A 13,150-nucleotide genomic window follows, 5' to 3' on the forward strand; every position below is an offset into this window, starting at 1 on the left:
TGAAACAGATCTTGCAGCTAGGTTATATTATGAGGCTTTGTATATGATGTTGGTTTTATATGTAGTTAGGATCTCCTTACAGCCTGTACTTTATGTATATGTCAGCATTGATTTTATTCTATTACTGTGATAGTGATTAACTTGGTATCCTCTGTATATGCCAGTATTGTTTATTCCACTATAGTGACAACGATGTACTTTGTATGTTTAGCTTGTTTCCCGTTTCCATGGTAATGGTGTACGTAGTAGAATGCGCCTTACGGGTGACGTCAATGGATGTGTGGCGACGGGGCGGGTGTGCAGTCCCAGCCCGGGAACCGCTATCTTCTTGTTTGGTGAGCACTATAAAGGTATGTGTTGCACTTATTATTGTAATCCTGACGACAATATTCTCTTATATTGAAACGTTGATTGAATTACAGTCTCCGCCTGTTATTTTTTTTGCTGCTTACCGTGGCCTGAGTGCCGCACCTGTGTTTGCTATACATTCTCTGATTGTGAGGGCACCGGCTCAAGTTGTCTATGCTGCGGGGAGTGCCGGACTCTGGAACTTCTTTAGATAGATATATAGATAGATAGATCTATCTATCTATCTATCTATCTATCTATCTATCTATCTATCTATCTATCTATCTATCTATATAATACACATACACAGACCCACACGCACACATATTTTATATATGCTGATGCTTATTGAAATAAGACCACTGAGTGCCTTAATTGGATTTGATTCTTACCCCAGCGTCCAGGTCCAATGCAGTATGACCGCTAATTTAGAGAAAACAATAGAGGGGACGGCACTCAGAGGATTTTTAGAAAAGTAGTATAAATTGTTACATCAATGTTTCGGTGCATAGTGCACCGTCTTCAGGATGTATAGTACATATGCATAAATCTGTGTCACTGATTTATGCATATGTACTATACATGTGTGTGTGTGTGTGTGTGTGTGTGTGTGTATATGTATATATATATTATGTCTATGTAGCAATGTATATACAGTATAACTGTGCCTCAGCCTACCCTACACATACTGAATTGGTTATTTCTATCAGGCGCAGTAGCTAGGCAGGACTGATACCGCATCTCATTCACGAGGATCAGTTCCCCTGTTGCCGCCTTCACAGAGCTGCCGTGACTGCTGGTGCGGTGGGCCAAGTGCGTGGAGTGGAACATGATACAGATGTCCGGGATGCTTCTCGGCGCGGAGGTTACGTCATTGTTCGGCGCAGGGAGGGCTATGGAAGCCTTCCACTGTGCCCCAATCAAAGGCAAGCAGTACGCTTTCTATGCTGGTGAGGGTGACGTTTCATCTACCAATGCCGCGGCTGGGGGGACGGGACCTTGGCTGGTTACTGGCCAGCTGCTGTCACAGGAATATTTTTTCCTTTCTACAGCAATCTGCAGATGCCGTGGGCCTATTTTAATGATGGGCTTGGAGCTGCAGCTCCATCAGCCCCATTGTTAATCCGGCCCTGGCAAGGAGAGATTGATTGCTACTTTTTTGGTGGCGGCCCAAACCAACCAGTCATTTCAGTCACAGTCGTGTGGCAGACCCTGTCGCTGAAATGATTGGTTTGTTAAAGTGTGCATGTCCTGTTTATACAACATAAGGGTGGGTGGGAGGGCCCAAGGACAATTCCATCTTGCACCTCTTTTTTTTTTAATTTATCTTTGCATCATGTGCTATTTGGGGACTATTTTTTTAAGTGCCATCCTGTCTGACACTGCAGTGCCACTCCTAGATGGGCCAGGTGTTTGTGTCGGCCACTTGGGTCGCTTAGCTTAGTCATCCAGCGACCTCGGTGCAAATTTTAGGACTAAAAATAATATTGTGAGGTGTGAGGTGTTCAGAATAGACTGTAAATGAGTGGAAATTATGGTTATTGAGGTTAATAACACTAGGATCAAAATTACCCCTAAATTCTATGATTTAAGCTGTTTTTAGTTTTTTTTTTATAAAAACCCACCCGAATCCAAACGCATCCGAATCCGACAAAGATTCGAAAGGGAGGTTTTGCCAAAATGCGTACGAATCCAAAACACGACCGCGGAACCGAAACCAAAACACAAAACCCAAAAAGTGTCCAGTGCACATCTCTACTTTTTACAAATGTATACAAAAACACTGGAAAGTTACTTTTCAGATATTTGTATATCCCCAAAATGCTGGAAAGACTTTCATTTGCTGAAAAACGCTTGCTATCAGTTTATCCAACTCAAAAGTGCAAAAATGAACCATTTAATTTTTAGAACCTCCAATACATTCCTTATGGCCAATAACATCCTTCTATATGGTCCTGCTGCCTCACTTAGAACCTTTTTGGGGCCCAGGATGGTTACATGCACTTCTCACAGGTAGCTTTTTATAGAAAAGTTATATAACCTTGCTGTGACTCCCTATAATAGTTACTTCTTATTGAATCTCACATTTCTCCGGTGCACGCATTCACACCAGGCGCCGGATGTAATGACAACCGAGATTGCCGGAGGTGCGAGATGCTGGCCGATCTGGGAAATTTTTTTAAAGGGGCAATCACTTACAAGGCATGGTTTTGCCTTGTAAGTGATTGACGCTTTAAAAAAAGTCCAAGATCAGCAGGCATCTTCGGCGTCATTACAGCAAATCAGAGAAGCCAGCAGGAGGTGTATGTTTACACAACACACCTCCTGCTGTATTAGCATATTATCGCACAGCCATAGAAAAATACAGACAAATCTATTGTCTCAGGGCCTGATTCAGAGATGGACAGAAATGCAAATAAAAAAACCCCAGAGATACCAAGTATCACCAGGCGCCAATTAATTGCTCAGCCTTGAATACTAAACTGTCTGCAGCTTTTCTATATCAAAGGGGCTACTCCCCCCCTTCAAAGAACAAACACTACCAAAAGATTTAAAAAAAAGCGCTGACAGAGTATAATTTAAAATATATTTATGTTTTTATTTTGCTGTTTTAACTTGCTGTAGTAAATTATATACTTTTAAATAGCTCACTGTGAACCAATTACACTAACAATAATTAAAAACAATAAAAAGACAATATTTAATTGTTCTCTAGCTCAATGCATCCTTTACCTTTACAAATCATCACAAAGAAAACTGTTATTTGTAAAATACCAGCATGATGTTAATATACTGTTAATATAACAACCAATTCCTAACCAGAGTGACTTGCGGCATGCAGATACTTATATCCTACTTGCAAACAGTCATTTGATACAGATAGTCCGTACTTTCAGGATCTTTATCCAAATTGCTATAGATCCTTTCTTGCCAGGTTAAATTATTTTGCAATTTACCAAGCAAAAAAGAAGATTGTTGATTAGTTTGCCAAGCATAGAAGGATTAGTATGCAATTCAACTTGGAACGGTTCCTGTATGTGTTTAGCAGATGTTGTTTTAGGCGTGCAGATAAAGGTAATTAGTATGCAGTATTTTTAAAAGGTGCAATTGCAAATACGCATGGCCATGCTCCTTTAGTAACAAAAGATTTACCGCATCCTCACTGTGGGTAGTATGCTTCCATTCTCTTCCGGCTCTGGTGCTTTAAACCTGTAGTGTGAGCCTTATCCGGAGTTGTAGCCAGTCCCAATGATGTAAGGTGTTACAGCGAATTCTGTCAGTGAGGTCCCGCCGAGCGGTTAGATTGAGACGCGTTTCCCCACCTTACAGCAGCTCTGTAGTTCAGTGGCTTCCTCAGTCTGACCAATGCCGCAAGCTAGGATACAACATCGTGACCATCTGAGGTCAGCTGAGTTATCCTCCATTTATGCAGCTGACTAACGGAAGGGGGGTCTGCAAAGCCAGGAAGTCTGCAAGGTGACACGCAGACCCTGGTTTTTCCCCTCCTAGAAGATGGGGGTAACACACACCCCATTTCAAGGAATACAGGCCTCCCCCTGCCCCTTCCCCACCCCCTCAATTCCGCTGCCTGTTAATCAGGGGAACTCCAGATGACATTGTAAGTCCTGTTCTGCACATGCACAGAATGGACCTTGTGCAGCTGCAGATTCCTGATAATCTGGAATCTACGTGCTGCAGCACTCCTGTGTCCATCTCTGAATTAGGCTCTCAGCCAACAATATGGAGGCCCCACTGACAGATACTTTTAAAAGTCTTAAATATTCACAGCTGAAGATTTTCTGATAGACACTCTATTAACAGCACACAACAAATTTGATCTCCCACACTCCTGTTGAGATAAGTGTCAAAAATATTGGTTAGAAAAACATAGAAAACAATTCTGTAATAAATTAGAGATTTTATTTACTGCAGCTACTTAAAACAAAGGAGGTCATTCCGAGTCGTTCGCTCGGAAAATTTCTTCGCATCGCAGCGTTTTTCCGCTTAGTGCGCATGCGCAATGTCCGCACTGCGACTGCGCCAAGTAAATTTGCTATGAAGTTTGGATTTTTACTCACGGCTTTTTCTTCGCTCAGGCGATCGTAGTGTGATTGACAGGAAATGGGTGTTACTGGGCGGAAACAGGCCGTTTTATGGGCGTGTGGGAAAAAACGCTACCGTTTCCGGAAAAAACGCAGGAGTGGCCGGAGAAACGGAGGAGTGTCTGGGCGAACGCTGGGTGTGTTTGTGACGTCAAACCAGGAACGACAAGCACTGAACTGATCGCAGATGCCGAGTAAGTCTGAAGCTACTCAGAAACTGCTACGAGGTGTGTAATCGCAATATTGCGAATACGTCATTCGCAATTTTAAGATGCTAAGATTCACTCCCAGTAGGCGGCGGCTTAGCGTGAGCAACTCTGCTAAAATCGCCTTGCGAGCGAACAACTCGGAATGACCTCCAAAGCTGCATGTTGTTATAGTAGTCCTCCTCACTGTGCACAAACGTTCTCTGTTGGTACACAAGCAGTTATGCACAACCTTTACAGAAGTATCATGTCACCTACAATCCTACAAAAAATGAAACCTGTAAACTACTGTCAGTTTTCTGGTCCCCTTGGACGGTAACCTGGAATAGTACCGTATGTTCTATATACTGGACTCCTGTGTCTGGTCCTGGATTAGTTGCTTTTTAAAATTTGGAAACAGTGAGGCACTTTCCCAGAATTCCTTGGCCACAAAATAATAGCAGAGACTATCGAGGCAGCAGTTAATATCACTGATGCCTTGCGCGCAAAGAGAAAAATCATTGATAGCTTTTAACACAGAGCATTCCAACATCAAGGATTCCAGAACAAACCTTACAATATTTCCAATCCCGAAAGGCAGGAAACACAACAAGAAAATGATTAAATTAGTGGACACTATATTGATGGTTTTCTGGATATCCTTCTCTTCAGTAACACTCAGTTTGTTCTTTTTGTTTAGGGTCCTGATAATTTCTATAGAGCAGAAGGTCAATATGAGCATTGGAACGCAAAACCCAAGAATGGAAAAGTACAAAGCTCTCTTTAATGGTCTTTCAGAATGTTTTCGGAAGCAGGTTGATGGGTCAGTGGATATTCTATCAGCTGTAAACTTAATGAAGATCCGTGTAGCTATAAGGAGAAGCCAAATCACCCCACATGCTGTGGCCGCCTTCTTTGGGGAACGAAAAGCTCTTGCTCTCAGTGGAAACTTTATGGCCACATATCTGTCCACAGATATTAAGGTGATGATGGCAATGCCCATGTATGTGTTCATAAAATACATAGATAAGAGAGCATTACAAAATGTGCTGCCCAATTCCCACGTTTCTTGGGTAGCGTAGATGCGGAACGGGATGGTGAACAGTAGGCAGCAATCACTAAGAAGAAGGTTCATCATGAATACTCTGGCCTCTGTCCACTTCTTCATTTTAAAGCAGAAAACCCATATGGCAAGTGTGTTGAATAGTACTCCAAGGACCATGACAAAAGTAAGTAGGATCATCAGGAAAAGATCCACTGCCTGGTTTCTTATGCTGAAAATGTGGGTGCAGTTTTGACTGCTGAGATTTCCTTAGATAAAGCAAAAAATATATATTACAGATCATGCCAATTAAAGAAGCAATACTGAATGTGTATCTTGCTATTACAATTGTATTAAACCAGTGGTTCTCAAACTCTGTCCTCAGGACCCCAAACAGATCACATTTTCCAGATAACCTAACAGGTGTACCCAGGGCCGTAAACAACTTTCCCGGGCACTGCTAATGTAGGGGGTGTAAGCTGTTAACAGGGGTGTGACCACTCTCCCTTTAAACAACAATAGGTCTAGAAATTACTTTTTCTGTATCGCTGACCTGCACAGGGAGTTGCTGTGTGCCCCTCACCCATGGTCAGGTCCAGGGAGGGGGCGAAATCAGTGGACTCGCTCCCCCCTCCCTGCAGGCAAAGGAGACTGCTACGCTCAGCGGCACCAGTCTCCCTGGATCTACGGCAGCCCAGCACAAAGTAGTATGTGCCGGGCTGAGGAAAGAGGCTGCTGATGGTGATAGGCTAGCCTGGGCCTGGGTAATTAGTATGCGCTAACCGCCCCCCCTTCTCTGCACCACTGGGTGCACAGGTGTATTCATAACTCACTGACTGATATATTTTTAAAGTTAAAAAGGTGGACCTTATTATGTCACTTGTGATTGTGTGAGACCTGGAAAACATGAGCTGTTTGGGTTAATGAGGACCGAGTTTGAGAACTTATATATTAAACATAATATATTTGATACTGTTGTAGAGGTGGGTGAACAGTAGTGTTTTTGCGGTTGGTGATTTTACAGTATATTAATGAGAAAATCGTTAAAAAGGTGCTCACTAATCTCTGTTAATTTATTTTAAGCTCTGTCTCACAAGCACAGTCACTGGGGTTTAATTATTAATAAAGTGCAATCCCATAATTATCAATCACATATTTATTGATTATGCAAATTGTTAAAGATAAATGAAATATAATTTCTAGTTGGTTGCTATTTATATTATTACACATTTGCTGTTGCTTAGAGTTAGCCTCTTCATGCTATATTACACAGAGGTACTGTATGCATTGTTATAGGGTATAGTGGTCTCCAAGAACAGTCAGTTAACCATTTAAATCCAGCCAGGTTACCAGTGAGATTATAATGTTAAGAACAAACTGCTTATAAGCATCGGCTGCAGCTCACACCACATCGTGCAGGGTGGAGCGGGTTAGCACCTATGAACATACATACAGGGATGTATGTAACCTATGTGCTGGCTGCAGGTCCCCGGGGATCGGCAGCGCTGCGTGTCTTACAGCCGCCACAGAACCCAGGATGCTGAATTCGGCTCCACTCTCCTTCAAAGCCCAACCTCCAGACTCTTGTGAAAACTAGCCAATTGGAAGCTGGGGGCGGGCTTAGCAGGAGAGTGGAGGTGTTATGCTGACTGCTGAGTCCTGGGTTTAGCGGCGGCTGTAAGGCGACACGCATCGCTGCTGATTCTCGGAGACGTGCAGCCAGCACATATGTTACACAGTGGCGTAAGTTTATACCCAGCGCCAGGAGGCAAGATAATAGTTGGTGATCCCCTACCAACAAGCCAGCCCCCGTAGCACACAAAGACATCCCAACTTCAGCAGCAGCAAGAGACAAACTTCCCCTCTAAAATGTTTTAATGGTATTTTGGACCAGTTTTCGTGAAAAACTGCTCCAAACCCTTTTATTCCTAAAAAATTTAGGAAAAAAAATTGTAAAAGAACACTGCATGGTTCCCTGTGATAATATCACTATTTTCAGATAATGTAATTCAGGGGCTGGCTGGCAACTTTCAGCCTGGGGGACAGACTCAAGCAAGTGACCTAGCTTTTCACAGGGAATGCAATGCAAAAATAGCCATGGAACACTTAAATTGCACTGGTCTGGGGGTCAGATGGCACCCTGCCCCCCTGCCCAGCCAGCCCCTGAAGTAATTACAGGGCTCACTGCAATACCCTGCCCCCTGCAGAGCTTTCTCTGCCCACTCACAGAAAAGCTGTGCTGAGATCCGGCCGGTGTGACACACCAGCTGATCACTGTAGAAAAAAAGAAAATGTAAATAAAAATAAAAAAAGATACTTACCTACACCCAGGGACCGCTGATCAGTGACCCGGGAGGAATGCTGGTCATCGGATCTTCGTGCTGCTGCTGCTGCTGTGACACCCGGTGCAGTAAACTGATGCTGCGGAGTGCAGGTCACTTTCCGGCATGGGGGTCACAGAAGGAACACAGGATCTGATGACCATCAGCACTCCTGGGTCACTAGTCTCTGGGTCCAGTAAGTATAATCGGCGTGTGGGTGGGTACACGGCAGCGGCGGTGGTAGCGCATGCGTGGACCTACTCTGGATTTTTTTTCCACAAAGTTTAGCAGTAACCGGATTCACAGGGACAGAGCTTTCTCATAAACGATGTCCCTGCATGCGATAATTGATACATACTGTACCTGCGATATATTCAATTAACACATTGCAGGTTGGGCGGTTTTATCACATGAGATCCGCATCCTCAAATGTGGATTGTAATAAAACTGCCCCTTATACCCCTTTCACATCGCACAAATAACCCGGTATCGACACGGCATATTGCCGTGTCGACACGGGTCAGTGTGCGATGTGAAAGCACTCTGCCGGAATTAGCGGGTCGCCTGACCCGGTAATTCAACCCGGTATAAAAGAAGGATTATACCCGGGTTGAATACCGGGTCAGGTGCAGTGTGAATGGGAGCCGCATCGATGCGACACGGCTCCCATTCACAGCATAGGGAGAGGCGGCGCAGGAGATGAGCTCATCTCCCAGCGCCGCCTCCAACCCCGCTTTGCTGCTGCTGCGCCCCACTGCTGCTATGGCAACCGACCCGGTATATTGCCGGGTCGGAAAGCCACCATAGCAGAGCAAATGCCGGATCCCACCCGGTAAGTACACGTTTCTCTTACCGAGTGGGATCCGGCATTTGTGATCTGAATGCGGTATAAGTGAACTGCAGTACAGAATCAGAGATAGTGGCTATCTCTGACCAGGAGGGTTTTATAGCATAAATAAGCTGCAACAAAACTATGTTGTCTATGGGTGTAGTGGACACCCACAAATGGGAATAGTCCCTTTTAATCGGCATGCTGACTGTCAGGTTTGTGATGCTACCGGATGTAGGGGGAGGTATTGTGACCGGAGGTCTCCTGACCCCCGGTCACATAACTACGTCAAATTCTAGGCAAGATATGCGCAATGAAACAGAAAATGCAGGCAGTTTGTTTTGCTTTGGGAGATAGCTGTATAAACTTTGATGTACATATGTCATTTGAAAGCACACTCACATGTAATGTAATTTATTCTATCAGCCACAAATGCAGATGATAGATCTCTTACTGATCACTAACATTGTTTACAACCAACAGCGAAAATAAGAGTTAAGCTTACCAGTGTTTGATGAGAACAATGTTGATGAAGACACTGTTGATGAGGCCACAGTTATATATATTCTATAATACAATCAGACATGAAAAAAGTTATCTATGCCAGTATGAAATGCATGTCATGGCAAGAGTGTTTCATGGTTCAAAAGTTAAACAACTTACTTTGGATCCATGATCTTTGTGTACACCCAGAAGAAGCAGGAGGAATTCAGTACCGTACTAATCTTTCTAGGAGAATCATTCAGAGCAGCTGTTTCAGCAAGGGAAGTGCAGAACTACAGGAGATTATTCTCTGAATTCTTTCTAAAAAAGATTTCAAAACCGCAAATAGTCCGGTTAGTGTAACATAAGTTATGACATATATTGAAATCAATTTAGGTCTTACTAAAATGTCACATCTTTGTCTGATGCAACTGACTGAGGACAATTTCATGATTCATAAGATATCAGTAGTTGTAGACATAATAATCATGCATGGGAAAAAAAGGATAATTTGCATGGGACAAAAAATGATTCAGATTCCCAGAAAAAAAGTGATAATTAGCATCTCAGTTTTTTTTTTTTTAACAATGAAGGACACCCATAGTTCATTGCTATATAGGTGCTAAAGGCTATCCAAACTATCATTTCAAAATAGATAGTCCCATTTTTTAGAAAATGATAGACAGCATCTGATTAGTTGCTAAGGGCAACATCACCAATTCTCTGTTTTTATGCTGGGTACACACAGTGCGACTTGTGCTGTGTTTTAAGTCATCTAGGTTTGCACAGATCGCTCAGCACACATCGCTTTCCACCGCTATACACACAGCGATATGTGCTGAGCAATCTGTGCTGACCAGTGTTCTTTATGCACATGCTAGGCGATCTAGCTAGATATTACCTGCATGCTTGAATGATCTGATCCGGCGATAATGACGCGTGGGGCCATGGATCGCTATCGCTACGGGGCATACACACGGAGCGATTTGTGCTTAATTTGTAAGTGATCTAGTCAGATCACTTAGAAAAGAGGCAAAAATCGCTCTGTGTACCCCCCCAGAGCCGGCCCTAACCAATATGATGTCCTAGGCAAGATTTTGGCTGGTGCCCCCTAGCACCACCGCTGGTTCCGCCTCTGACCTTGCACCTCTTTCCCAGCACCATCACCCCTCACCCATAACAGTCCTTATTTTAGTGTTTGTACCACTATATTTTAAAAAGGAACAGTTCGCACATTTGGTGCACAGCACAAAAAGGGGTGTGTTTTTGCTGGCAAGGGGCATGGCCACACAATAGTACCCCCAATTCAAACTGCGCCACACAGTACTGCAACTTTATTCACATTTGATCATGCGATAGTGTCCAGAATTCACATTACATCCCACAGTAGTATCACTTTACCTTATAAACGTTACTCCTCACAGTATAGCCCCTTATTCACATCACATCACACTGAATTGCTCCTTATTTACATTACACCACATCCTATTGCTCTTTATTCACATTAGACAACACAGTAATGCCCTTTCTATATGCAACACCACATAGTAGAGCACCTTATGCACATAATGCCACACATTAGTAAGGCATTTATACTAGAGATGAGCGGGTTCGGTTTCTTTGAATCCGAACCCGCACGAACTTCACTTTTTTTTTCACGGGTCCGAGCGACTCGGATCTTCCCGCCTTGCTCGGTTAACCCGAGCGCGCCCGAACGTCATCATGACGCTGTCGGATTCTCGCGAGACTCGGATTCTATATAAGGAGCCGCGCGTCGCCGCCATTTTCACACGTGCATTGAGATTGATAGGGAGAGGACGTGGCTGGCGTCCTCTCCATTTAGATTAGATTTAGAAGAGAGAGAGAGAGAGAGATTGCTGTGATACTGTAGATTAGAAGAGAGTGCAGACAGAGTTTAGTGACTGACGACCACAGTGACCAGTGACCACCAGAGACAGTGCAGTTGTTTGTTTTATTTAATATATCCGTTCTCTGCCTGAAAAAAACGATACACAGTCACACAGTGACTCAGTCTGTGTGCACTGCTCAGCCCAGTGTGCTGCACATCAATGTATTGTATATAAAGCTTATAATTGTGGGGGAGACTGGGGAGCACTGCAGGTTGTTATAGCAGGAGCCAGGAGTACATGATAAATAATATTATATTAAAATTAAACAGTGCACACTTTTGCTGCAGGAGTGCCACTGCCAGTGTGACTAGTGGTGACCAGTGCCTGACCACCAGTATATTAGTAGTATTGTATACTATCTCTTTATCAACCAGTCTATATTAGCAGCAGACACAGTACAGTGCGGTAGTTCACGGCTGTGGCTACCTCTGTGTCGGCACTCGGCAGGCAGTCCGTCCATCCATAATTGTATTATAATATATACCACCTAACCGTGGTTTTTTTTTCATTCTTTATACCGTCGTCATACTAGTTGTTACAAGTATACTACTATCTCTTTATCAACCAGTGTACAGTGCGGTAGTTCACGGCTGTGGCTACCTCTGTGTCGGCACTCGGCAGGCAGTCCGTCCAACCATAATTGTATTATATACCACCTAACCGTGGTTTTTTTTCCATTCTTTATACCGTCGTCATACTAGTTGTTACGAGTATACTACTATCTCTTTATCAACCAGTGTACAGTGCGGTAGTTCACGGCTGTGGCTACCTCTGTGTCGGCACTCGGCAGGCAGTCCGTCCATCCATAATTGTATTATAATATATACCACCTAACCGTGGTTTTTTTTTCATTCTTTATACCGTCGTCATACTAGTTGTTACGAGTATACTACTATCTCTTTATCAACCAGTGTACAGTGCGGTAGTTCACGGCTGTGGCTACCTCTGTGTCGGCACTCGGCAGGCAGTCCGTCCAACCATAATTGTATTATAATATATACCACCTAACCGTGGTTTTTTTTTCATTCTTTATACCGTCGTCATACTAGTTGTTACGAGTATACTACTATCTCTTTATCAACCAGTGTACAGTGCGGTAGTTCACGGCTGTGGCTACCTCTGTGTCGGCACTCGGCAGGCAGTCCGTCCATCCATAATTGTATTATAATATATACCACCTAACCGTGGTTTTTTTTTCATTCTTTATACCGTCGTCATACTAGTTGTTACGAGTATACTACTATCTCTTTATCAACCAGTGTACAGTGCGGTAGTTCACGGCTGTGGCTACCTCTGTGTCGGCACTCGGCAGGCAGTCCGTCCAACCATAATTGTATTATAATATATACCACCTAACCGTGGTTTTTTTTTCATTCTTTATACCGTCGTCATACTAGTTGTTACGAGTATACTACTATCTCTTTATCAACCAGTGTACAGTGCGGTAGTTCACGGCTGTGGCTACCTCTGTGTCGGCACTCGGCAGGCAGTCCGTCCAACCATAATTGTATTATATACCACCTAACCGTGGTTTTTTTTTCATTCTCTATACCGTCGTCATACTAGTTGTTACGAGTATACTACTATCTCTTTATCAACCAGTGTACAGTGCGGTAGTTCACGGCTGTGGCTACCTCTGTGTCGGCACTCGGCAGGCAGTCCGTCCAACCATAATTGTATTATAATATATACCACCTAACCGTGGTTTTTTTTTCATTCTTTATACCGTCGTCATACTAGTTGTTACGAGTATACCACTATCTCTTTATCAACCAGTGTACAGTGCGGTAGTTCACGGCTGTGGCTACCTCTGTGTCGGCACTCGGCAGGCAGTCCGTCCATCCATAATTGTATTATATACCACCTAACCGTGGTTTTTTTATACCACCTAACCGTGGCAGTCCGTCCATAATTGTATACTAGTATCCA

General features: G+C 43.6%; 1 protein-coding gene across 1 annotated transcript in view; it reads right to left on the reverse strand.

Moving 5' to 3' along the window:
- Positions 1 to 3,928: 3,928 nt before the first annotated feature.
- The window catches only part of LOC134909154 (G-protein coupled receptor 35-like), an 81,393-nt gene continuing 72,171 nt past the window's right edge, over positions 3,929 to 13,150 (reverse strand). Inside the window, exons 2-4 of the mRNA XM_063915661.1 lie at positions 9,492 to 9,632; positions 9,334 to 9,395; positions 3,929 to 5,947 (exon numbers count right to left, since the gene is read on the reverse strand). Of these exons, the coding sequence (XP_063771731.1) occupies positions 4,998 to 5,947; positions 9,334 to 9,395; positions 9,492 to 9,502 (1,023 nt within the window). The 5' untranslated portion in view covers positions 9,503 to 9,632 and the 3' untranslated portion in view covers positions 3,929 to 4,997. The remainder of the gene's footprint in view (positions 5,948 to 9,333; positions 9,396 to 9,491; positions 9,633 to 13,150) is intronic.

This window comes from Pseudophryne corroboree, chromosome 4, assembly GCF_028390025.1.
Source record: "Pseudophryne corroboree isolate aPseCor3 chromosome 4, aPseCor3.hap2, whole genome shotgun sequence".
NCBI classification, from domain to species: domain Eukaryota; kingdom Metazoa; phylum Chordata; class Amphibia; order Anura; family Myobatrachidae; genus Pseudophryne; species Pseudophryne corroboree.